This window comes from Phyllostomus discolor, chromosome 1, assembly GCF_004126475.2.
Source record: "Phyllostomus discolor isolate MPI-MPIP mPhyDis1 chromosome 1, mPhyDis1.pri.v3, whole genome shotgun sequence".
NCBI lineage: Eukaryota > Metazoa > Chordata > Mammalia > Chiroptera > Phyllostomidae > Phyllostomus > Phyllostomus discolor.
This window is the reverse complement of record NC_040903.2, coordinates 102,305,051-102,332,990: the sequence shown is the minus strand read 5'-3', so window position 1 is coordinate 102,332,990 and position 27,940 is coordinate 102,305,051. Positions and strand designations below refer to the sequence as shown.

At 36.0% G+C, this 27,940-nt stretch overlaps 1 protein-coding gene across 9 annotated transcripts in view; it reads right to left on the bottom strand.

The window, feature by feature from the left end:
- MAPK10 (mitogen-activated protein kinase 10) overlaps positions 1 to 27,940 on the bottom strand; it is a 312,270-nt gene that overhangs the window by 7,569 nt on the left and 276,761 nt on the right. For all 9 annotated transcript variants that reach the window (XR_004903436.1, XM_028506698.2, XM_028506695.2 and 6 more), the window contains 2 exons: positions 11,157 to 11,220; positions 9,359 to 9,436 (listed from right to left, as the gene is read on the bottom strand). Coding sequence is in view for 8 of the 9 variants with exons in the window: in XM_028506698.2 (XP_028362499.1) it covers positions 9,359 to 9,436; positions 11,157 to 11,220 (142 nt within the window). In the remaining variant the exon portion in view is untranslated. The remainder of the gene's footprint in view (positions 1 to 9,358; positions 9,437 to 11,156; positions 11,221 to 27,940) is intronic.

Below are 27,940 nucleotides of genomic sequence, written 5' to 3'. Positions count from 1 at the left end.
TTATTAGCTGATGGACATTTGATAGGCATTTAGGGTCTTTCTACTTTTTGGCTAATATGAATAATGTTCTAAACATTCATGTACACATTTTATTTCTAAGAGTGGAATTGTTCGGTCATACTGCAGCTCTATGTTTAACAGCTGAGGAACTGCCAAACTTTTTCACAAAGTGGCTGTACCAGCTTGCATTCCTACCCGCAGTGTATGAGGGCTCCAACTTCCCTCTGCCCTCTCTGACACTTGTTACCTGTCTGTTTGATTATAGCCATCCTCGTGTATGTAAAATAGCATTTCATTGTAGTGTCATTTGCATTTGCCTAACAGCTAATCATGTTGAGTACCTTGTTATACGCTTCTTAGCTATTTACATGTCTTCTTTGGAAAAATGTCTATTCAGATCCTTTGGCCATTTTTAAATGGTTATTTTCTTTTCATTATTGTGTTGTAAAAGTTCTTTACATATTCTAAATAAAAGTCCCTTAGCATATAAGACTTTTTCTTGATAGTATCCTTTGAAGCACAAATGTTTTTAATTTGGGTGAAGTTGGATTTACCTGTTTTCCTTTTCTGTTAGGTGTGCTTTTTTGTTGGAGTCCATCTGCCTGGTCTCAGGTAGCTGTAACCCCCCACAACTTAGGCTGAGTGAGAGACCTCTGAACCAGGAGACACTAAGGAGACAAAACTTATTTCCCTGGCATGAATGCTGCCTGATCTGTGCCTGGCCTCCAATGCTTGATCAGTTAGCCAATGACGGGTAAGATTTCCTATGGAGGGAATCATCTCAGACAGGCATGATCACAAAAAGGCCTCAGGGAAGAGACTCAGGGCTGTGGAAATGAAGGGGTGATTGACATCGACCCCTGCCCCCTCGGCTTTGTCAAAGACTGAGTCCTTGTTCTTTGTGAGAAATCCAAGTTTCCTGGCTGCCTTTGTCTCCTCTGCCTGACTCAGGCCTGTGGAAATAACAGGGGCGGTACAGCCCAGACCAGAGTTGGTGGACCCCCGGGGTAATCAGGCCTGGGACATAGAATATGCAAGATCCTGTAAGATCTGCTTGCTGGTGGATGCTATTGAATTAGAATATGAAGGCATGGGGAGGAAATGAGACCAGCCTTTTAGATTCTGTAGTCTTTTTAAGTGATAAAACACAAACTCTCAGCCCAGAATCCAAGCGGGAGTTCTGTCAGTCCCTTTGAAAACTACCTATTCCTTTTGATCTTCCCTGCCATACTGGAATCCACAAACTGTATCTGTATTCTTAATAAAAGCCTAATGCCTCAGGGTGCTCTCCACTAGAGAGGGTGGCCATAGTGTTCTCCACTAGAGAGAGTGGCCATTTCGTCCCTATTTCTCCACAGGACCTGGTTGTCCCTGTGTATGTTTTTCTCGAGTTTCAATGAGCCATCCGCAGCATTCTGCGGTCACTGTAGGCTGGTGGCCGCATCACTTTTAGTCATATCTTAGGAAATAATACATTTTCTAACCCAAGATCATGAAGATTTGCTCCTATATTTTCTCACTCCTATATTTTAGCTCTTACTCTTAAGTCTATAATCCATCTTGAATTTATGTTTATATATGACATGAGGTAGGGATCTACCTTTATTATCTTGTATGTGGCTAGCTAGTTGCCTCCACCATTTATTGAAAAGACTATTACTTGTCCATGAAATTGCCTTGATGTCTTTGTTAAAATCAATTGACCATGAATGCAAGGTTTCATTTCTAGACTCTCAATTCCATTTCATTGATTTATATGAGGATCTTGCACAAATGCCACCCTGTCTTGAATACTGTCATTTTGCAATCAAAAGGTGTGAATCATCGAACTGTGGTCTTTTTTGAGATTACTTGTGCTGCTTCTGTGTCACTTGCATGTGAATTTTAAGAACAGAGTGTCAACTTCTACATTCAAGTCAGCTGTGATTTTGATAGATACTGTGTTTAATCTACAGATCAATTTGGAAAATATTGTCATCTTCACAATATTAAATCTTCTATTCAGTGAATAATAAAATATATTTATTAGATCTTTAATTTCCTTTAACGATATTTTGTATTTTGCAGAGTAAAAATTTGTGCTTCCTTTGTTAAATAGATTCTTAAGTATTTTATTCTTTATGATGCTATTGTAAATGGAATTGTTTTTATCTATTGCTATTATATAGAAATACAACTGACAAAATGAGGAAGTTTTGGTGTCAGTGGATTGAAAACTAAATAGATCAAATGATAACATATACATCTCATGAATATTATAATTAATCAAACCATCCAGGCAACCAGGAAGATTTTTGCTAGTGTGCTTTATTTAAATTATGACAAAATAAATGATTTGAAAGTTTTAAAGTTTTGTAATAATATAAACCAAAAATAATTTTAAGGTACCTCTACATAATAGTCCTGGTCTTCTCTTGAGATAGGCTTTTCTCCTCAACCAAAAATAGTTTATTATGTGGACCTGTTCTAATTGTCACAGTTAAAGCTGACCACTGATTCAAACAAGGGTGAGATATGACTGAACTGAGATTAGGTTCCTTTATAAGAATACAATTTGAGCCCCAGTCAGTGTGGTTCAGTGGATTGAGTGCCAGCCTGAGAACAACAGGGTCACAAGTTTAATTCCCAGTCAGGACAAATGTCTGGGTTGCAAGCCAGGTCCCCAGTAGGGGGCACAGGAGAAGTAAACACACATTGATGTTTCTTTGCCTTTCTTTCTCCCTACCTTCCCCTCTCTAAAAGTAAATAAATAAAACCTTTTTTTTAAAAGAACACAATTTGATGTTCACAAATAAACACAAAACTAAAACAATGGCAGCTAGAGAAATCATACAAGGACCATTGAGGACATTTTCCTAGAAAAAAAACACAAATTTACATCTATAAATAATATTGAATGAAGAAAGCACAAAACAGAATAGGTTTCAATAAACTCCTCATGGACAATGGATCACACTGCAGGTAAAGCTTACAAAATACCCAGCATTCCCACTGCACCTATTTTAATAAGCAGCCTATTCTCAACACACTCTTGGAACTTTCTGAGTGGTATGACCTATAAATATATAGGTCCATTATACATAGTTTTCTACATGACCTCATGTTTATGTTTCCCTTGTTTCACTTTATTTTTTCATTATACTTCCTTTCTCTTATCTTCCTCAATCTCTCCTGTTGGGCATAGTATAAGTACTTGATTTAACTAAACACTAATTATCTTTTGTGTGTATTCTTCTAAATAGGTACTGTGAAGAAAAGCAAATTTCTCCTGGCTATGAAATTTATTGGTTAAGTTGATACACTATTTTTGACTAAAGGAAATTATTTTGTTTTAGTTGGTTTCTTCTCCTTTTTTTCATAAACTTGTTCTCTGTAATCCCTATCTTCTATGTTGGAATGATCCTACCCTTTCCTTCACCCATATCAAATGCAGGTTATAGTTAGCATTCAATTATTCAAAGTTCAGTATGTCAACTCTATTTCTAGGGTTCCTAGTTTTTTATAGCACAAATTCGTCAAGAGCCACAAATTCATCAAGAGCTCCTCTTTTCTAATGCTTCTTTTATAAAATCCCCATGACAGCTGCTGGTTGTACGGGAAGTGTTGCTCTCCCCATAGTGTTATTGTGGGATAGTCGTGGGTACTGTCTAGTGGCATGCTGGGGCTGGCATTCAGTGGCTTTCAAAAGCCAGTTGTTAGCTCTCTTTCCATGTCTGCCATTATTGATGTCACATTGGCAACTTGAAATTGGTAACAGTGAGAATATTTACACCCCAGGAATTGGTAAATATTATAATCAGTTCTGATTTTTTAAAGAGATGGCTGTTAAACGTTAACCAGTCCCCCACTGTTACATGAAAGATCTTTGCTTCTGTATGACTTCTGTTTTGCTCTATAATAAATGCCTTCTTGAATGCAGTCACTTCTGTCTATACCAGATGATACTTTTAAGACTATTTTCATGTAGACAATAAATAAACTTTGTAGACCATAAAACCAAACACAAATAGAAGAGTCAAGACATGACCTTGGCTTCAAGTTGTTAATTTACTGCCAAACTGTTTATGAAATGCTTTTAAACACAACTGAACTGAATTGAATTTGATTATAATGCTACTTTCCCAGGATATCCTGGCAAGGTGATAAACATCCCTTCTTTCTACAGTGTTTTCAGAGAAGCCAGTAGAGATGTGCATTTAAAGAAATGTTTGACTAACGTAGTACAATTTTTTTGTCAAAAAATGACATTTAAAGTACTGAAAATACTAATAGAGTTACAAGCCAGAAACAATAGTTACTTTCAACTTTGCTTGAAGAAGAAAAATTTGGTTTCATGGACATAAGTAACTTATGTTAATAAAAGTTTCTCAAGTAGAAGTTATCTAGTTTTGTATTTTAAAAGAAATTATTTTCCTGATCTATCTACACACAAAAAAAATAGACACAAAGACTTATAAGAAATACTAAAGTGAAAAATATCACTGAACTATATTCTGTTTCTGCATGATCTTGAGCCTTAACTTGTTTGGGGCTGAGATTTTTAAATAAAAAATAATATCATTGGACTATACGGTGACTCTGATGGGAAAGGACACACTCCCATGGTGTGGAAATATGGCTGGGGGAGAGATTGTAGATTATAATCACCTGGGGAGCTTTGTCTTCAATTATAGATTCTAAAATATCTCCACCCATCCTGATGCTAAGCATCCCTATTTTGGTGAGTCATTGTTACTTCTGGATGACTTATATCTCAGGTGAAATGGGGGTGGTGAACAGACAGAATTTTGAGATTAGATGACCTCTTACCTCTGTTTGGCTCTAACATTCTATGACAAATGCTTTTAGAAGAAAATTAATTTTTATTCATGAACTGAAATTCCCTCAGCAGTCTTTTCAAATCAATTCAGAAAGCAAGCAGCCATGCTTTTCTTGAAAATAAATCATTATGTAAGTGAAACCAGCTAGCAGAAGGGCATACAATTATTTCAAAATGTATCTGAAATTTATATTTATTTCTTATTGATATACCACAATTCCATCAATAAATTTCAAGCCTATGTACTTTCTGCAAAAATGCACATTTGACTTGCTATTTACACTTTAAAAGCATCACTAAAACATGGTTTTGTGTATTAGAAATGTTTTGTCACTGAGAAACTGCATTAACTTATTCCCTTGTGGCTCAGTGCCCAGTGTTGCCCTGACAAAATATTAGGGGAGCCAATGCTGTAATATTTCTTCATCTTAGCTATTTACAAAATAAAATATGATATGCAAACATATAATGAATAAATAGCAAAATAGCTGACTTTTCTAAAGTTTTCTTAGTAATTGCTTTTTCTTTCCAGCATGGTTTCCTGCATATATACATATTATACACACAGAGAAACACACCCAGACACAACAGACACACACAGACATGGTGGTGTGCTAATAAAAATGCAGCAATTGGCTCTCCAGGACTAAAAAGTCTGACCTGAAGCATCATCTAATTTTTATGTCTTAAATCCTGCCTGGCAGATTTCAAGCTACCAACATGAGGCCCATAAACTCGTAGCTGGGAGAGGTGAGCACAAGTGGCTCTGAGAAACTGGCAGAGTCAGCTCCCATGTGCAGCTGTCCCATGGCTCTGCATTACGCATACACATACAGTATACATTCATATCTCATATGCGTATGAGATATGATTTCTCAATTAAGCAATGAATATTTTCTTTAAAATCATGAAGTGAAAGATTGAATCCACAATTGTTTTTACCATAAACTGGTTAAGCCAGCAAGCTATAATTTAGGGTACATGTACAAGGTAGATTACTTATGATTGTTACAGGTAGTTGAAATGGTTAAAAAGTGGTTTGGACTTCTCACATGTAGATAGAGCCTAAATGATATAATTTAAAATTAATCATTAACACATTATAAGCAGGGCTGCAAAAAAATTGGGAATATACATTGCCCAAAATGAATAAATCAAATAACTATGTGAAGGCAGCAAGCCTTTATCTGAAGCATGAGCAAATGTCAATAGCAACACTTCAAATACTTGATTCTTGGCTCATTTATCTTCATGAGGATTAATAGAGTAAATAAATATTTACTGGTATAAGAACATGCTGAATTGCATACTGTATCAAGGCTATGATGCTGTCTTGAATTCTGTCTTTGGAATAGCACCAAGAAATATGCTGAGGGAGAACCTGAGCAGCAATTTTCAAACTGGTAAATATGTACGAAGTTACTACTATGTGCAAGGCATAGCACTTAGGCATCACATGCTACACAAAGAGGAGTACATACAGTCTTCCTTCTCAATGACTTTATAAGCACTAAGGGGTGATAAGACAGTGTTTAAAATACAGGAATTAGTAATACCCATAGGAAGGAAAGAGTCTATTCTTTGGGATGTTATGAAATGTCTTTTGGGACAGATATGAAAATATTTGGGGACAAGGTGATAATCAATAAGAGAACACTTTAGAATGGGCAGCATTCCTAAAGGTGAGGAATCTAGTAGCATAGGAACATGAGACCCTAGAATGGGTGCAGTGTGAAATAACCTGGGGTGTATTACAGAGGGCTATCAATATCAGCAAGAGGTTACTAGGCTTCAATTGTAAGTGATGCAAAGCCATTGGACAGCACCGATCAGTGGAATTCTTGCTCATATCTGTAGCTTTTTCCTGCAGATCGCATAAATCCTAATTTCTTATATCTTCATTGACCTTACAATATCATTTTGCTATTTCCCTCATTAATGAGTTAAAAGAAACTTCTACATGTACTCATTTTCTTTTTTATGAGTGGACACATGTGAGTAGAGGAGTTGAACATGTGTATAAAGTTTGGTTTGGTCTCTGATGTACTCGCAATAACCAGGGAAAGAGCATGACCAGAGGCTGCTGCCCCTTAAGTCTGGACACCAGAATGAGATACACAGAGCAGAAATGACCCCAACCAAAAGTCTAGAATCAAGACCAGCTTCTCTTAGCAGAGAGGTGGGGAGAAATGGAGAGTGTGTCAGATGCCAGATCCAAAGGAGCATGTGAGCCATGGCAGGATTTTGCTCTTTATCATAAAGTCATAGGAGACATTTAGGATGCAGTTTCTAGGGAAGTCCTCTCTGTTCCATGCAGATGCTGTTCAGCATCTGTCTAGATCCTTCAGAGGACCAGCCTATTGTTGCAGGTGCATGTACTATAACACAATTACTGCTTATGCATTAATCATACCCCCAATGCTGATGTCCCACCCTATTTTCTTTTTCTATCAGAACTAAAGTTTCAATGATTAGAAATTATCCATTGATTACATACAAATTTTGTTCCTTTACCACATATTAAAGCTTTCTTCATATGGCAGATCACTCATCTCACCCCTTTAATGATTAGTTGATCTCACATGTACAATCCTCAGTATGTGCCTTCCCTGAGCTGCATGGTTTACATAATAGAAACCATGCAAATAAGGAGATTTTTGTGGAGTGTCGTGAAAGTATTAAAAAGAGAATTGTGGATTTCACATCATCACAGATCAGCTGATATGGAGATGTGGTTAGGACTGAAGGGGAAATGGAGGAGAGAACAAGCAGAAGGTGGTGTGAGCCAGAGTGGGTAGCATGATTCTGAGAACTGTGGAAAAAGGAAAGGAGATAAGTTAGTGATGACTTTAACTAAAGATGAATAAAAGAGACTGTGCTAAAATGTGTCCTGTCCCAGCCTCAGGTCTGGGTCACCCTTCACTGGGTCCTGGTATTTTAGCTTCTTAATAGTTATAAGAAAATTGTTCTGGCCATTATGGGAATTCTTAAGACAACTGATGTAGCTACTGGCATTTCAAGGATATGGGTTCAGTCTTTGGGTTCCTTAATTAGCAGCAGACAGTACATGCAGGTAAGTTAAAAGCATCTTCTGCAGACTTGTATTAATCTGGATGCTAGAAGAATGAATAGGGAGGGCAGACAACCCTAACCCTCTTTTTAAAAAGACTTTATTTATTTTTAGAAAGAGGGGAAATGAGAGAGAAAGAAAGGGAGAGAAACATCAATGTGAGAGTAACCTTGATCAGTTGCCTCTTGTACAGTCCCTGACAGGTGAGAAAACCCACACCTTAGGCATATGCCCTGACCAGGAATCAAACCAGTGACCTATCATTTTGCCATAAAACACACAAACAACTGAGCCTCACTAGTCAGGGCCCCTTAGTCTCCTTTTGAGGAAAGAAAAGATATGGAATAGAATTAAACATTTCCCCAAGTCTAGAGGTAAGAAAAACACATCATAACTGAAATGCATCTTTTTTAGACTACATAGTGGTTCTGGGTGCAAACTAGTTGTTCAGAGTAGTATAACAAATTTATTCATTCATATTACATCTCTTTTCCCTGAAATAATGGAAAAAATAATAATTGAAAATTTATGGAAAAAATGTTTATCAAAGGTAGAACAGCAAATCCATTTTTCTTTAAACTAATCATTTGCAGCCTACATTCTTCCCAGCATGAGCTGAGTGTAAGCCATAACATTTTCTAGAACTCTTTCTATATTCTCTTTATTTTCAGAACATATATCTTAGAAAAATATATTAACATTAATAAGTATAATTATCTTGAGTAACCTTAAAGCACATTACATGGCAAAATATGTATGTGTACAAATGTGTGTTAGATTCTGTAGATCACAAAGTGGAAGATTTTCCACACTAACTTTAATTGGAGCCTATCCTGGTTGATGTTTCAACTATTGTCACATCAGCACTAGGAAGAGTTCAAACACTGGAATGAATGAGCAAAGAGGTTTTGGCTGGAGGGTTTCCTGCTCTCTATGTTGACTTGATAGTGGAAAGGGCATTATGGCTCTGGATGAGGAGCAGTTACCCTAAAGCAGTCCATATTATACTTCTTCAAGGTTCATTATTATCTTAAAATAAGTTCTAAAAGAACTATACTAGGTCGTCATAATCTGAATAGTCAGAAGGAATGTCACACTGAACTTCAAACTATTACTTTCAATCAATTCTTCAACTCTTACTTCATCTTTTTTTCACACTTAATGCTTGAATTTGTAAAACCAAACTTTTCTAAGACCCAACATTAAAAAATTATTACATCTATTCTCAAACTGGCACCCATTTTCAGTTTTTCATTACTAAAGTTAAACTTGCATGTTTTCATTTTGTATTACTTTGCCTATTACAGGTTAAAAAAGGGGGGATGTTAAAACAAAAACTGTTAGAGGGAAATAATCATGTGATACTTGTTCATACACTCTATAAGCAATGTTATTGGGCACAGTTCTTGCTCAAGGTCAAGAAAAACACACAAGTGCTGCTGTGTTCATTATTCACTGAGAGTGGGTACCTGAAGGAGAGGGCTGTCCTTTTACGACACCATTTTTAGTTTTTTCTTCTGAGTTCATTACTTCCTTGTATATAAGTTCTGTAAGAAACAATTATCAGTGTTATAAAAATAAATATCCTTAATCCACAGAGAATATTCTTTCATTAATGACAAATAATAACATTTTTATTGGATTGAGTAAATTAGAAATCAATTAGGATTCCTTGACTCCTCTAATTCTACATTTTCTTGCAACAGCACAGAGTCTGGCAAAAGAAGGGGCTCAGTGAAGCATTTGACCAAATAAACATATGAGGAATCTATATTTTACTTGTTTTCTGAATTCTTTTGGAGATTTCAAAGACATTGTAACCTATCTCTTAAGGATTCTAATCAGTTTTGAACACTGATTTCTGTTTTATACTCTCTTCCTAAGGGATGCCTATTCTCAGGACTTCAAACCATTATTTTCCATCAATTTTTCAACTTTTCATCTGTTTTCTAGACTCAACTCTTGCATTTATAAAACCAAGCTTGCCTAAAACCCAACATTAAAAAATATTACATTTATGCCCAAACGGGCATCCATTAAAATAGCTCTTTGTTACTAGAGTTAAACTTGTTTATTTTCATTTCACATCACTTTGACCCTTCTACACTTGATCTTAGCCAAAAGGCTGAGAAGCGATACTTTGCCCTTTCTAGATAAAAGTCATTCAGCACTACCAAAACTTGCTTTAAAAATGACCCACAAGTTACATAGTCATCATCCTTTACAGGTGTTTCTTTAGTTTCTCACATTTTAGTTCATGCCTGTCTTCCTCAAGAGATATTTATATCTTATCATTTAACTACTCAACACAAACCCTTAAGAGTGTCTTCTGGTCCTTATTTAAATCAAATCAAGTCTTTCCTATCTATCATTTAGTATCTTTTTTTTTACTTGTTCCTCTATTTGTATTTGCTCATTTTCATATTCTTCAACATGACCCCTTCACTATCTTTATAACACTTTTTGGCTCATTTCTACCCGTTGTTTTCCTCTTATGTTCACATTCTTGTATTTTCCTCTTTTATTTTCTTTTCCCAATTTACAGTATTAATTTATTCAATGTATCTCAAACATTTCTTCCATTCAGATCTTCCCTGTATGTCCCTCCTCATTTTGACCTAATCATTTGATATACATTTGTTTTTTTGTATTTATTCTACTCTGTAATAATTTATATTAGTTTAACTATCCTTTATAATCCTGCTTGGTTTCTCCCTGAGTATAAGCTCGATCATATAGTGTGTGTTTAAGAGAGTTTTGCTGGGAAAAAAATGAATTAATGTTTTTTATTTATTTTTTCTTACTTTAAAAGAAAAGTAAGCTACTTAAATACATATATTTTCTATTTAAGTTCTTAAGTGCTATATCTGGATTGAATTAACTCATATATTAGCTATATTTTATTTTTTAATATCTAAAACTATCTAAGACATAATTTTATCCATTTTATGTGATAATTTTATGTACAAACATGAAATATTTAATTGTGAAATTTTATATTCAAGTTTGTTCTCCACCATGACAAAACTTTGACAAACAGTGCTATTTTTAAAGTGTCAGCAATTAATTCCTTTTACTCCTGAGCAAATGCAATATTATTAAGAGTACAAAAAGATAGATTGGTTTAAGAGCTTTGAAAACAGTCTAAGAAGACAGCAATTAGAATATCATCTCTTACGAAATTGTCTTAAAAAGAAAATCTTTGAGAATATTTTCTGAGTTTGAATAAAGTAAAATATACACTTTATTTAAGTATAGTAAAGTCACCTTTCCATTCTTCAATGGTGTGTTCTCTTTCATCCAACTGTTTGTCATATATCTGAGGTGGAGGCTGCAAATAAAAACAAACAATAAACTTTGTGCTATAAGCTAAAGATGACTAAAGTCCTATGATGCATGAGAGCATCTTGTTATTCCGTGATTTTGGTGGTGATCAGAATCTCATATAAAATAAGGAGCACTTACAGTGGTGCAGAAGCTAAAATTTCACCATAAATTTACGGAGAATACATTTACATACCAACAATTTTTGCTGAGAAAATAAGACAGCAAATTTCAAATCATGCAAGCTCATATCCCCAAACATTTTGATTCAGAACCCAAGTCCAAGCAACTAATAGTGAGTCTGTAAAAAACAAGCAAAACACCTGACTAAACAAACCCACAAGTTGCTGTCATCCACTCACTTGCCCTATAGCAGAACCCTACTAAACTATTCCACACTGATAAGATTTTGTTCCATTTTTAGACCCTCCTGAAAAAGAGTCATTAATACCTCTCTGTAGACTATAGTACTATTCCCCAGTATAAAGGAATATTCAGATCTAATCAACCTTTTTTTCTCTCATGAAGTATATGGATATGTATGTATAGTTGTGTGCCCTATATTTAAATGACTTCACATATTTTCCCGCTCAGGCAGAAGAAGCTGTCAGGTGTCTACAGAGGTGGATCCCCTTGAACTCCTGAGAGACCCCTTGGTTAGCCTTTTCTGGGAGAAATGATGTGTCAGGGGCTTTGGAATTGGTATTTCTCTTGCTATGAGAAGTTTAAAGATGGAAAAGAAGAGATTTTCATAAATCTAGGTGCCTTCCAGGAAAGTGGATCTCAGATCAATTCCCTGACCTCTTCTTCCTAATAGCTGGACCTGGGGATCTATCACAGTGGCCTGGGGTAGTTCCAACTTAGCCCAAGTGACATGAGAAAAAAATAGCTATGCAGTAAAGAGAGAAGGGGCTCAGGAGCTGCCCCAGCTGGCAGTGGAATGAATGGGGGGAAAGGCAAACTCTTGGGTGACATAAAACAGGGGACTCTAGAATTCATCCTGTCCAACACTCCAAAAACAATAGTTTCTGTAAGAACCTAAAAGAGTTACTCAATAAAATGATTTGGGCTTATTAGGATATACATTCCTCCAAAATGGCTGTTGTAGGAAGGCTTTGGACAAGATTTTCACAGATAGCTTCTGGCTTCATGGGCGGTTCTTTGGCTCATGAGCAGCACCCCAATACCACAGCGGCCCTTCTTTACTACATTCAGAATCTCTTGTAGCCTGAATCATGCTTGACACTTCCTAGCCCTAGTATGTTGGGACAGCCTCACATACTACAGAAGTAGCTGGATATGAAAATGGAAGACTTTGACCATTTGTTTTAAGGTAACTTAATTATTGAGAAATAAGTACTGATGAGGCCAGACATTTGTTTAACAACAGGGATTGCTACTGAAGAAGACACTAAACTAGCTCTGTGATTCAGACATGGTCAGTTGAGTAGCCTTTGCTGAAAGGGCTGAGCTAAATGAGACCTCCCCCACCCCATGACACTACTGAGGACACAGAAACACTGACTACATAAGGGTAAGGGGAATGAGATAATCAGGCACTGTCTTGGGAACCTGACTAAGACAGGACCTTCCACCTCAAATTATAAAGGACCCCAGATTATAAGAATGTTATTTTTTTAATAAGTAAAACTAAGTTATTTTTGAAAATCTGTGAAACTGACATCTAAGTAAGCTAATGCAAAGCCAAACTCCTGGTTATGCAAAGATGCTTTGCCAAGTGGCAGGTTTCCTGCTCTGCCTCCTCCTGTGGTAAGGGCCCATCTAAGTGGGCCTTGTCTAGGCCCCCTGGTGGACACAATATGCACAAGCTCTCAGAGGTCCTCAGAGCTCTGTGCGTTGCTGGCGCCACCTTCTCCTCATAATTAGACCAGCTCTGATCCAATGAGGCTGGCTTCTCCATGCAGTGGATTTTTCCATTCAAGTTTCAAAATTGTACGTGGCTCAAGAATAAAGTTCCTGCCAAAGTTCATGAATGTCATTTTCTCTTCGCAACAATACTATTTTGAGAGAAGTTTTCCTTGGAGCTTCAAAATCCAGCTGTTGCTGATGTATAAGGTACAAAGTACATAAACTCTAACCACAAACAAACCACAAGAAAGAAAGCAAAGTACTGATTCTAAGATTTTTCCTTTCAATAAACCAAAAGGGCTGCTTTAAAACACTTGCAGCCCTTGCCGGGTTGTTCAGTTGGTTGGAGCACCATCCTGAGCACCAAAATTTATGGATTTGATTCCTGGTCAGGGCATGTATGGGAGGCAAATGACCAATGTTTCTGTCACATCAATGTTTCTCTGTCTCTCTCTCTCCTTTTCTCTCTCTTCCTCTCTCTAAACATATCTTCAGGTGAGTGAATGAATGAATGAAAGAAAACACTTGTATTATAGTTATTGCTGAACAGGCTACATGTTCAGGGTTGTTTGTTTGTTTGTTTGTTTGTTTTAAGAGGAGATGCAATCACATGCAGTGGACTGTTACATACACAGAAAGATATCTTCTACAAAACAATATAAAAGAGTAATTGACCAGCAAACCAGAGAGAGTAATGTCATATTCAAACACACAAACACGTGAACTTGGACAACAATCATTAGCATGCCATAGTCCACTAACACTCCCTGCTTCCTTCTGCAGAGAGAAGCCAGGGTTCTATTGCTCACTTGTTCACTTTTCCCACCTTATTAAACAGGAATGTTGTTGGCTAGAGATGTACAGATCTGAGACTATCAGCAAGAGGCATTTGTCAAAATCACAATAGTGGATGAGGTCACTCATGGAGGGTATGCAGGTAAAAAGAGCAAAGGGCCAAAGTAGACCCTGTTAGATACCAAGAGTTAAAATTGACCAGAGGAATATAAAAGTCCAAGAAGAAGGAGGAGGAGAAGGAAAAAAGAAGGAAGAGAAGGGAAAGGAGGAGGAAGAGAAGAAGAGAGAAGGATCATTTAGAGACATACATGGAGAATGAAGATGTTGCAGTGTTATAGAGGTCAAGTGAATGGAGAATTTCAAAGAGAAAATTATTGGCAGTTTCTTGAAAGTGAAACAAAGATTTTGGCTTTTAAGACACCATAAACTATGTCTTTAAACACTGTAAAGTTTTCAAAAACTCAAAACTGCTACCACACCTAGAATGATCTAGATAGATATTTAGTGGGGAACATTAATATGAGATACCACCTAAAAATTGGAACAATATAGAAGAAATATCCATATTGACAATATGAATGTTATATATAATAAAACAAAAAGGAACTATAGAACAGATTGTGACACTGAAAAGGAAAAAAAGACAGAATACTCTTCAATCTACTCTCCCAACTACCTCTGAGGGAATAATAAATGAATATTTTTCTCTCTCTAAATAAGGGACATCATTTTTTTAGAAGATGCTATAAGCTAGGCTATTTTTTATTTTTTATTATGTTATTATGGTTATCCCAATTTCTTCCCTTTTGCCCCACTCAGTCCAGCACTCCCCAGTCCATCAGCCAATCCCCACATCTTTGCTCATGTCCATAGTCATGTGTATACTTGACTATCCCATTTCCTCTACTGTGCTTTTCATCACCTTGGCTATTCTGTAACTATGTATTTGTACTTCTCTTCCTTCACCCATTCCTCGTTACCCACCTCCCATCTGGCAACCATCAGAATGATCTCCATATAATGATTCTGTCTCTGCTCTTCTTGTTTCTTAGTTTGGATTTTAGGTTCATTTATTGATAAATATGTATCTATTGACATTTTTATTCTTCATAGTTTTGATATTCTTCTTTTTCTTAAATAAGTCCCTATAACATTTCATAGAATAATGGTTTGGTAATGATGAACTTCTTTAGTTTTTTCTTGTCTGCAAAGCTCTTTATCTGCCCTTCCATTCTAAATGATAGCTTTGCTGGGTAGAGCAAACTTGGTTGTAGGTCCCTGCTTTTCATGATTGAATACTTCTTGCCAGTCCCTTCTAGCCTGCAAAGTAACTTTGAAGAAATCAGCTTATGGTCTTAAGGGAATTCTCCTGTAGGTAACTATCTGCTTTTATCTTGCTGTTTTTAAGATTCTCACTTGATCTTTAACCTTTGGCATTTTAATTATGATGCATCTTAGAGTGGGCCTCTTTACATCTATCTTGTTTGGGACTCTCTGTGCTTTCTGGACTTGCATGTCTATTGCCTTCACCAAATCAGGGAAGATTTCTTTCATCATTTTTTCAAATAAATTTCAAATTTCTTGCTTTTCCTCTTCTCCTCTGGCACCCCTATGATGCAAATGTTGCAACTTTTGAAGTTGTCCCAGAGGCTGCTTATACTATCCCATTTTTTTTAATTCTTTTTCCATCTTATTGCTGTGATTAGTTGTTTTTTGCTTTCTTATGTTCCAAATTATGGATTTGATTCTTGGCTTCATCTACTCTACTATTGTTTCCATGTATTGTTCTTTATTTCAGTTAGTGTATTCTTCATTTCTGACTGGATATTTTTTATGCTGTTGAGGTCCTCACTAAGTTCCTTGAGCAACCTTACAACCATTGTTTTGAACTCTGCATCTGATAAATTGTTCAGCTCCATTTCATTTAGCTTTTTTTCTGGAGTTTTGATCTGTTCTTTCACTTGGGCCATGATTCTTTGTCTTCCCATTTTGGCAGCCTCTTGTATTTGTTTCAATGTGTTAGATAGAGCTGCTATGACTCTCTGGCTTGGTAGCATAGCTTAATATAGTAGGTATCCTATAGCATCTATCCTGACAGTTCTGAGTGATGGTAGTTTTATATTTAGTTGTAGTTTTGATGTGGTTGTGTGAGGAGGAAAAGCTAGACATTTTATATATGCCCTAATAATTCTCAAATCAGGAAATTAAAGACTCAGAGAAATTCCTTTTAAAATATCTTGAAGTCACAGAGCTAATCAATTATTAACTTAGATTAAAACCCAAGTTAAAAAATAATTCAGAGGAGCCCTGGCTGGCGTAGCTCAGTGGATTGAGCTCGGGCTACGAACCAAAGTATCGCAAGTTCGATTCCCAGCCAGGACACATGCCAGGGTTGCAGGCCACGGCCCCCAGCAACTGCACATTCATGTTTCTTTCTCTTTCTCCCTCCCTTACCTCTCTAAAAATAAATACATAAACCTTAAAAAAATAAATAAATGAAAACCTGCAAACTAAAAAAATAATAATAATTCAGAGGAAATGGTAAAAGAGATGACTCTAAAATAAGGGATAATGAAGTAATATTTGAAGTAAACATTTTATAAAACAATTGAAACACAAGACAATAGAATGACTGTATGTTTCAATTTGTCCCCAATAGTCCCAGTTTGGTCTTTGTGTCCTTGTAGTTCTTAATAGCCCTGGTCCTTTCTTTCTCATAAATATTTGGAGTGTAGTTATATGAATACTATACATTGCAATATTATGATATAGCATATTAGAGATCTCAGGAATATGGTAATTAGAGGGTGAAGAAAACAACTGAATTGCAACATTTTCCTACCACTGGGGTTTCAACAATTGCAGCTGTACCTTTCACTGATCTAAGATATCATGTTGGTGTTTCCTTCCATTTTCTACATTTTTGGAATGTAAAACTCAGCTATAAAGTATGGCTCTTGCCAGAAAGTACATAAGAGAGTACAATTCTGTATAATAAAATTAAAATTGAGGAATAAGAATTCTATTGGCATTCTCTTGGTTCTTGTTGCTGGACATGATCTCTTGCTGAAGGGATCCCTTTATTCAGAACCTATTCAAATCTCTGATTGATTCTTCCAAGGTACAGGTTGCTGTCTCTTGTGACCTCATTTTATATCATATATTTAAATAATCCTTCTGTACTGAGTAAAATGTATGAATTGATTTTTTCCTGAATTTTCAAGATAATACTACTTTCAACAGCATCATTAGTGATGGAAGAGAGTTTAGAGATTATATAATGCCACCTTTGTTCAGTTTGTCAATAAGAATATAAAAACTCAGAAAGCATAAGTGATTTGCCCATGGGCATAGTATTAATTAGTGACACAGTTATAAATGTAAGATCTCTAATGGAAAATGATAAAATACCGAAGTTATTATGGGTTGAAGAAACATTAAATTGAATAATTCACCACTTAACAAAAAAGATTATCAATAGTGACAAATTTGTGACAAATTTGACCCTGCACCCTTACTTCTATTCCAATTTTCTGTCAGTCTGTACATGTAACTAGTTCTGGCAACCATCACCCATGTAGTCAACACTTCTATTCCTCAGTGCTTTTTTGCCAAATTATCTTGGACAACATCATGAACTCTATACATATGAATCTTAAAAGAGATGAGAACCAGATATGAAACATCCACGTTGTACAAAGTTGTTCCAAAAGGAAAAACAATCCATATTTGAGTCCTGAATTAACATTTTTTCCATATCAGTCATATTCTGACCCATATGATAATCATCAAGTTGTTGATGTTTGTTTTCCACTTTTGTCCTAATTAAGCATGCAAAATGGTTTCGTTCCATTTTTTCTCTGTGTGTTCTGCTGCCCTGTTGAAAATGCCAATCAATGAGAGCTTTAAATAGCATTGTCTTTCAATATGTGCATTCTCTATTAATTCAGAAGCTGGAACAAAGAAAATAATGTTATCTCCTATTGAAACTAGCTTTTCTTCTTATTAACCTTTGCAGTTTGAGGATTGCCAAAAGATGCATGATTTACTGCAAGGATTCAACCAAGAAGGATGAACATCCTTACAAAATTAGATCAGGAAATTCATTTAAGAAGATGTGAAAATTTGATTTTATATTTCCTTAAATCTATACATATAGCATAAGTTTTCCAAATGTGTTTAAGAATTTTGATGAATAGAATTTCCTGATGTTTTGAAGTCCTGATTAAAAATAAATATTTAGATAGTATGATTTTTATATCACACTAAATGATATGTATTTTTATTTCTTTTTATTTAGTTAATTAGTTTTGGCTAATGACCATTTAGTATGGTCTGTTTTTTTTTTCTAAACTTTATATTATCCATGGCACCAAGAAGCATTCATTATCCACAAGTTTCAATATTTGTTTAACAATCTTACCAACAGTCTGCCTAATTAATAAAGTATAAAAATAATATGCACAATTATCAAAATAATTGACTAAATATAGTTCTTCTCCAGAGTTCCATAGTTCACCTATATTGTGAATTTATTATGCAGCAATCAATGAATGTTTTTTAATTACTAAAAATTTCATCGCCTTCTACAAGTAGATAAATGGCAGCTTGCAATGCACTATCAGTTGATTTTTAAAATTTGCTTAGGCAAGTTTTAGGAACTATGTTAGTTCTGTTGAATAAAAATTAAACAATCTAATACTACAGATGAAGTAAATGCCTTTAAAACTTAATAGTACTCCACAATAGGGGATAAAAGGTTAATAAAGTCTGTCTCTGGAAACTAATCTCATTAATCCTTCTTTCCTAAGCTGTCTTACACTGGGCCCTCAAGCACTTTAAGAAGTGCTCCCAGGGCCTCCTCGGTAAGGAAGGGAAGGAGGATGGATAAGGACACATGAATGGCACATCAGAGTTAGTGGCCTTAACAAGAATTGTTTTGGTGCAGAAGTTACACTGGGCTATGTTCAAGAGTAAGTGTGAGGTAAGAAAGAGTTATGAGATTGAAACCTCCTTTGAGAAATAAGTTGCGGGTGGTGGTGGTAAAGAATTGATAAACTTTGGTAAATTGGGGTAAGGGGGCTGAGGGGGGGTCTAGGTGACTCTTAGGGATTTGGCTCAATCATCGGGGTAGAAAGTCAAGCCTTGAATTGAAAGGTACAGTGTGAGGGAGGAATATGAGCAGGTTTTGTGTGAATAGGGGATATGTCCAGTTCAACATTCAATATGATAAGTTTGAGACACAATTTAAATGCCAGTGACTGTTAGATTTATAGAACTGGTGTTCAGGACAGCTATGTGGGACAACATATTGATCTGAGTATCATTTGTGGTCATTAAAATTAAAGTTGTAGTCAGAGATAGGATTCCCTGGGAGAAAAGAAATGAGGGCTGTAAGGGAAGAGAAAACCACTCAGCAGTGGAGAACAGGAGTGTTGTCACTACAGCAGTCAAGGGAAGTGTGTCAGGAGGAAGGTGCTGTCAACCTCTTCAAATGGCAAAGATGCATGAGATGCCCATTTTCTTTAGACTTGGCACTTAAGAGGCCACTGGTTATCTTAGAGAAAGCAGGTTCAAGGTTTGAGAAGTGAACTAGTGTAATTGTGAGTAAACAAAGCCTAATTTTTACAGAAACTGGACTATATGGTGGAAGATTTTTCCTTTGCTAATGGAATTTTCCATTGCAAAAGGCATAGTGAACAACTGGCCGATTATTTACTCTTTAAAATGAAGGTGGCTAGAGCACATTTATCTGTATAAGCACCAATGTAAACTGACAGGATGTACACAGGGAAAAGGAGATCCACATATGGGAAGAACGCCCGCACATGAAACAGTACCGTGTCCTGGGTTCTCCTGGACTTTGTATAACTGGCTCAATCACAGCATTACCACTTTCCTCTTCACCATCTTCATCACCCTAATATCATCCATACAAGTTGATTTACATATGTTATTTCATTTAGTCCTTATAAGAACCCTCCTCTGCTAGGTATACAACTGAAGCACAAAGATACTAAATTCGCTATTGGTAAGTGGCAGAGCAGTATTTAAACCCAAACCTATCTGAATACAAATCCATGTTCTTTGTCTTGTTGCGTCCAATGATATAGCTTATAATATAGTTCTTGCTAACTCAAACAGTTAAAATAAATATATCTAAAACTTTTGTTAGTCCAACAAAGAGCCAGAGAACAACAGGAAAAAGAAATTTCAATGCTGCCTCTAGCTGGAAGAGCACTCAAAATGTTTTTCATTAGTGTTCCAGACACAAATTTCTGTGTCCACTCAATAGAACCCAGTATGTGCCTGCACTCTATTATGATGCTGCCACCTTGTGGTTGGAGAAAAGCAAACATTACTAAGTAAAAGGAGCTTGAGTTCGTCATTTTCATTAAATAGCTCTCACCCAGGGGTTTTCACCCATGGGTGCACAATGAAATCATCTGGAAGCTTTAAAAATGCTGATAACGGCGGTGCAGTTGTTGCCAGAAGGAAGGGGTGGGGAGGTGGAGGAGGCCTAATACATGGTGATGGAAAATGTTTTGACTTTGGGTGGAGGGCAGAGAGTGCAATATACAGATCTTGTGTCATAGAAATGTATTTGAAACCTATATGGTCCTATTAACCAGTGTCACCCCAATAAATTTAATAAAAAATGTGTTTCAAAATACTGATGTCTGAATTCTACCCTCAAAGTCTTTGATTAATTTGATCTGTAATGAGATCTGGGCATCAGCGTATTTAAAAGCCCCCAGGTAATTTTAACAGGCCACCATAGCAGGCATAAATAGTGATGGAGGAGATTTGACATGGGGTAGTGAACACACAGTACAATATACAGATGATGTATTACAGAATTGTATACCTGAAACCTATGTAATTTTATTAACCAATGTTACCCCAATACATTCAATTAAAAAGACCTGTCATAACTTGTTTACATGGTAATCACTGCAAGTTTTGTGATTTGCCTAAATATGCTTTATGTGTATAGACACAAGAGAAAATGTTCTAGAGAAAGAAATTATTTTCTCTCTGTGTTCAAGGATATCTATTTTTTGGTAGAATAAAGTGATGTGTAGAAATCATCATGTGCTATGGTTTTAAAGAATAGAAACAGAGAATTTTGTGAATTGTAATCAAAGTGAACATGTGATCATGTTTCTCTTAATAAAATTTAGGCTTTGGCCAAAATGAGCTAGACGAATGTGTGAGCCTTTTGAATGAGTCACAGATCCTGACAGGAACAAAGGAAAGAGCACAGGACTCAGAGCACCCTTGACTCTGACACTAGCAAGACAAGTGACATTGGGCAAGTTGCTTAGTTTGCAGTGAGTCTTAATTATCTGGAAAGATATCATGTACTGCTTTATTTAAGAAGAAACTAATTCCAAATGTATAACAAATAATACTTCAAGTAGTTCAACAAACCCCTGTTGAGAACTTGTAGTATGCAAAGCATTGTATTATAACTTTTAAAATTTTAATTGTTGTTCAAGTAGTTTTCTGCCTTTTACTCCCATCCCAGCCCACCCTGCCCCCAGGCCTCCTTACCTTCCTTTCCTTTCCACCCTGCCCTTGTTTTTGTCCATGTATCCTTTATACTTGTTCCTGTAAACCCTTCCCCTTTTTCCCTGAAATTCCCTCCCTTCCCCCTCTGGTTACCATATTATAACTTATTATATATCAAAAGCACTAATGTTATTTGGAGACCTCATAGCACTAAGTGTCCAGAGCAACCTTTGGAAGCTAGTAATGCAAATTTTACTTGTAATGTGGATTGAGTGTAATTAGGAAACTTAATTATAATGATTTTGGCTTAACAAGAAAGTTAAATTCAGTTTTCTCTATTTCACATTCTGTTCTGTAGCTTTCTCAGATCTTAGGTCACAAATTTATTAGCTTATACCATCAGGAATTTAACCAAGTCTTGAAAATGGAAAATCTATCTACTGTTCCTTGGAAATTATTTTTCTGTTGTTCTTTAATTGAAAAGGCTGAGTAATTGTACCACCAATCACCCAATGTCCAAGTCTTAAATCATTTTTCATTCATTTATGTAACACCTATGTATTAACCAACTACAATATGCTATATGTCATCCTTGAATTCTACCATTGTAAACCCATAATATAATCATTTATAAGTGATGTTGACTGTTAGCTTCTACACATCTCTTTAATCTTCTGCCCATGTCTACTTGCAGGCCATTATGAGTTCTGGCCTATGTTACTGCAGATTTGTCCCCCACCTTCTATCATCCTTTTTTTCTAGTCTAGCCCCATGTTGCAGACAGAGTGACTTTTTATAAGTTCAGATCTGACAATGCTGTTCTTGTGCTTGTTACTTTTAAATGGCTTTCTCTTCACCTTAGGATAGACTGCATTCTGCATCACAATGCTTAGAGACTCTTTCCTCAACTGCTTACCAGATCAAATCATCTCTCACTTTTCTCCACTGAGTCACCCCCAAATATCTGCAGTTCTCCCAACCTTCTCTTGCCGATGGGATTTTTGCACCACCCATTCTTTTGCTTGTCTTTCTTCACTTGGATTTTTTCTGCTTTATCCTCCATGTTTCTACTTAGATATGAGTCCCTCCAAGGAGACTTCTCTAACTTTCAATACTGAGTTTTTTCTATGTGCTTCAATAAGCATAGCATTTGGGCTCTTACCTTTTAAAATTTACTTGTTTTACTTCTCAGTAAACTATGGGGACAGAATATCAAGAACAAAGACTGTACCTTTGTTCACCAGAGTCTAACACTGTACATAGTACATAATAGTCATTCACAAGGCTTCTTTGAGAAGATAACACATGAGCAATGATTTGAATGAAGTAATGGGGGAGAACCATGTGAATACTTGTAGGAAGACTGTTCCAGGCAGAAGAAAGTGAAATGCAAAGACCCTGATGAGAGAGCTTGTTCAGCTTGCTTAGTGAACAGCAAGGAAGTCAGTACATGGTAGCCAAGCGCAAAGGGGAAGCACAGAAAATGAATTCAGAAAAGTAGGCAGGGGCCAGATCAAGTAAAGCGATGTTTTCCAACTGTGGTCATGAAACAAATTGGTAGGCCATTACTAGCACCTTTTAATGTAACCAGGAAGAGAAGACTGAGATAAAATTTATCATAGTATGAAGGTTTTCCTTTGTGTGTGTGTGTGTGTGTATGGTAAATGAGTGTGCTTGTGTGCTGGGTCATAATGTAGAACACTTTTTTTTACTATGGGTTCTAATAAAATTTGGAACAACACTGAACAAAGCCTTGTAAGCCGTGGTGGTAGTTTGAGTCTCATTATGAATAAGATGAGAAGCCATTGGAGGAGTGTTATCTGAGGAATTAATTATGTATCCTGTTTCACCTTTTAAAAGGAAAGCTCTTCGAACTCTGGAGAACACACCACAGGAAACAAGAGTGGAGCTGAGAGACAAGCTGGAGACTACTGCGTGGCCAGGGTAGAGATGGTGTTTGTGTGGAGTAGTTTGAATGAGGATGTTGTGATGGTAAGGTCAGTAACATTAGTTGAGATAAGCATCATTTTCTAGGGTGTTTCTGAGGCTAAATAAGATTGGATATTGAAAGGGGTTTCATAAACACTAGAGAAGTGCTCAGCACAGTACAGTTCAATTAAATACAAATGGCATGTGTTGATCATACAATATGCACCAGCCACTTATTAGGCAAAGATGAATTTCTGCTCCCAAGGAACGTTAGAGCTTAGTAAACATGGGGGAGATAAACATAACAATGGATTAATTCAACACAGTGTGTGATAGGATAACAGCATGTGGAAGATTCAAAAGAAAATTTTAACTTAAAACCCTGAGAAGTAACCAGCTTTTATTGCAAGACTTTCCACAGGCTAAAGGCCACATTAGCCTCAATGATACCTTATAGGACAATAAGGTGTCCTATAAGCTGGCTATATAGCAGCTAAAAAACATTCTGGGTGAAAAACCAACACAAAATATTTCTGACTCGGTCTATTAAGGCCATATGTCATTTTTATCTCTGCCTTTCGGTCACAACACAGAAGCAAAATGAGCAGAGGGGACAAAGATTTCAGCACTCCTATATGAATAACATGACTTAATAACAATACATCTTAGAGACATTAACCAGAGACAAGCACACTGATCTAGTTAGCATAAATGAGTAGCCCCAGGATAGGAACCCACGGTGAATACAGAAAGAGTTACAGAATTAGAAACTTTGTTAAGGAAAAGTGATTTGTCTACACTTAACTGCCATTATAGTAATACAAATGGATTTTAACTTAAAATTTAATATTTTCAGTTACAAAATACCTTTATTAGTTTAAAAATATACAAATTTTTAAAATTACAAATTTTTATCTTTTCCCTCTCTTAGAAGTGATTTCTCTGAAAAACCTTTGAACATGACATAGAAATCATGGATTAATGACACTTTCAACCATGTATAAAGAGTTCTGCAAATCAAGTAATTACAGTCTCCTCCATCTACATGGGTTCAATACACTTGGCAAATTATGTAGAAAATATTCATGTACCACTTTTATGTATGAGATATTTATCAGATAAAAAGTGGCAAACATTATTACTGTAAATTTATTTCTTTTTTATACTTTGCTGGTGTATAAATTACTTAAAGACCTCCTTTGTAGAAAGTTATAGACCAATATGTCTGATGAACAAAAATGCTAAAATCTTCAACAAAATATCAGTGATGGATCCAGCAATACATAAAGAGATCATACAACATGATCAAGTAGGGTTTATTCCAGAGATGCAAGGAGTATAATGTTCACAAATCAATAAACATAATATACCACATAAACAAAATGAAACACAAATCACATGATCATATCAATTGATGCTGAAAAAGCATTTGACAAAATTCAGCACCCATTCATGATAAACTATACAGACAGATAATAGCCTCAACATAATAAAGGCATATATGAGACACCTACAGTCAACATCATTCTCAATGGGCAAAAACTAAAAGCGTTTCTCTTAAGGTTAGGAACAAGACAAGGATGCCCGCTTTCACCACTCTATTCAACCTAGTATTGGAAGTTCTAGCCATGGCAATTAGAAAAATAAAAAGAAAGAAAAGGCATCCAAATTGGAAAGGAGGAAGTAAAACTGTCCTTATTCAGATGACATGATAGTGTACACAGAAAACCCTATAGACTCAACCAAAAAGCTACTCAACCTAATAAGTGAATTTGGTAAAGCAGAAGGATACAAAGTCAATATTCAGCAATCAATGACATTCTTGTACACCAGCAACGTATTATCAGAAAGAGAAATGAAGAAAAATCCCATTTACTATAGCAACAAGAAAAATAAAGTACCTGGGAATAAATTTAACTAAGGATGTAAAAGACCTATACTCAGAAAACCATAGAACACTGAAGATAGAAATCGAATAAGATACAATAAATGGAAGCATATACCATGTTCATGGACTGGAATAATTAATGTCACTAAAATGTGCATACTACCCAAAGCAATTTATAGATTCAATGCAATTCCTATTAAAATATCAATGGCATCATTCAGAGATCTAAAACAAATATTCCAAAACATTTATATGGAAAAAAAAAGACCCCAAATAGGCCCAGCAATCCTGAGAAAGAACAAAGTTGGAGAGATCACAATACTTACCATTAAACTATCCCATACGGCTACTGTAATCAAAACAGTCTGGCCCTGGCATAAGAACAGACACATAGACCAAGGGAAGAGAATAGAGAGCTCAGAAATAAACCCACGTCTTTATGGTCAATTAATATTCAACAAAGGGAGCATGAGCATACAATGGAATAAAAACAGTCTCTTCAATAAGTAGTGTTGGGAAACTGGACTGGGACATGCCAAAAAAATGAAACTAGACCACTAACTTACACCATAGACCATGATAAACTCAAAATAGATAAGGGACTTCAATATAAGTTGTGATACCATAAAAATCCTAGCAGAAAACATAGGCAGTAAAATCTCAGGCAACCCACACAGCAATATTTTTCCTGATATCCTAGGACAAGGTAAATAAAGGAAAAAATAAACAAATGGGACTACATGAAATTAAAAAGCTTCTGCACAGCTAAAGAAAACATCAAAATGAAAAGGGGACCAACTGTATGGGAGATATATTTGCCAGAATAAATAAAAGTTCTTGTTTATTTATCTACCAACCCTACCATACTATAACTACTAATAGGAACTAGGGCTTTTGTTAACATTAATTAATAAACCTTCAGTAGCCACGTGTAATTAAAACTCAATAAAAATTTAGAGAATGACCAAAGTGGACCTTCCCTGGGTATGATGAAGTCTTGAGTCTGAGTCTTGTAGTTACAGACTCTGAATAGTTCCCACTGTATTCTATGATCTCCCTGTAACTCTTTGAATGATCTCCCTGTAACTCTTTGCTTTTTTTTCCCTTCCCAAAAACTCTTGGTTTAAGGAAGCTATTAGATTATATGCCACGATATTTTAAATGATGAACCAAAGAAAAAAGCCAAATTTTTCTTTGATTGTTGCTAAGCCTCCTATTTGGGGTGATCTATTCATTACTTAAGATTCTCTGTGAATGTATGTGTAAGAATTCTGGCTGGGAATAAACTTTTCTTTGTGAAGAAACAGGAGTCACAAGACAATGGAGCAGGCAACATGAGCAAGCCTGCTTCAAAAAAAGAAGTGACAGATAGGTATACTATGAAAACAGCATTCTGGTGGATGTGTCATTAAACACATGTGTTATTAAAGTCACCAAAAGTGTTTTCTGCTGAATTTAATTCAAAATAAAAAACAGCTTAGATAAGAGATTTTTAGACAAAAAAAAATACCCCAATTCTTTCAAAAGAACATGAAAGGTCAGGTTTAAAAGCACATAAAGGTGGAAATCAGATTCTCCCTGAAATTAGAAACTGTGGGGAATTCCATTTGGTTATCAATTAAAAGTATTTTCACAATTAATAAATTCCATTTTTAATAAGATACTATGTGCTGATATTATACAAATGATCCTATGAGTCTAATATTAAACTAGTAGCAAGTTATAGAAATGATTTTTATCATTCTTATGACTTCATCTTGCCATTAGAAAGGGACATAATAATTTTATTATAGCACATACTCTGTGAAAGACTTATAAATTTTAATAGACAAGAAAAGAAGTGTAACCTTTTTCAATATTCTGTCTCATCATTGAATGAGTCCATTATACCTTTCCCCTCACATATAACTGATGCCCTATGGTCTAAGCAATGGTTCTACACTTGGGAAGAAAATGTGCACATTCAGCCCTTTTCCTGAAAATGAAGGTTATCATGATTTATTTATACAGTGGGCCCACAGACATATGAAAGGATGCTCAGCATCACTAGCCATCAGAGAGATGCAAATTAAAACCACAAGATACTACCTCACACCAGTCAGAGTGGCCATCATTAACAAATCAACAAACAAAAAGTGCTAGGGAGGATGTGGAGAAAATAGAACTCTAGTACACTATTGGTGGGAATGCAGACTGGTGTAGCCACTGTAGAGAACAGCATGGAATTTCCTCAAGAAACTAAAAATGGAACTGCCTTTTGACCCAGCAATTCCATTGCTGGGAGTATACCCTAAGGCTCCTAGACACCAATTCAAAAGAACCTATGCACCCTACATTCACAGCAGCATATTTACAATAGCCAAGTGCTGGAGATGGCCTAAGTGCCCATTAGTAAATGAGTGGATCAAAAACCTGGTCAATTTAGGCCCTGGCTGGCGTAGCTCAGTGGATTGAGCATAGGCTGCAAACCAAAGTGTCACAGGTTTGATTCCCAGTCGGGTACATGCCTGGGTTGCAGGCCATGACCCCCAGCAACCACACATTGATGTTTTTCTCTATCTCCCTCCCTTCCCTCTCTAAAAATAAATAAATAAAATCTTTAAAAAATGGTCAATTTACACCGGCAGAATACTACACAGCCAGAAAAGAAAGAAAGAAAGAAGGAGGCCTACTTTGGACAGCAGGGGCGGTTCCTACCTTTTGGCCATCGGGATTTAGAACTGAGAGGCAT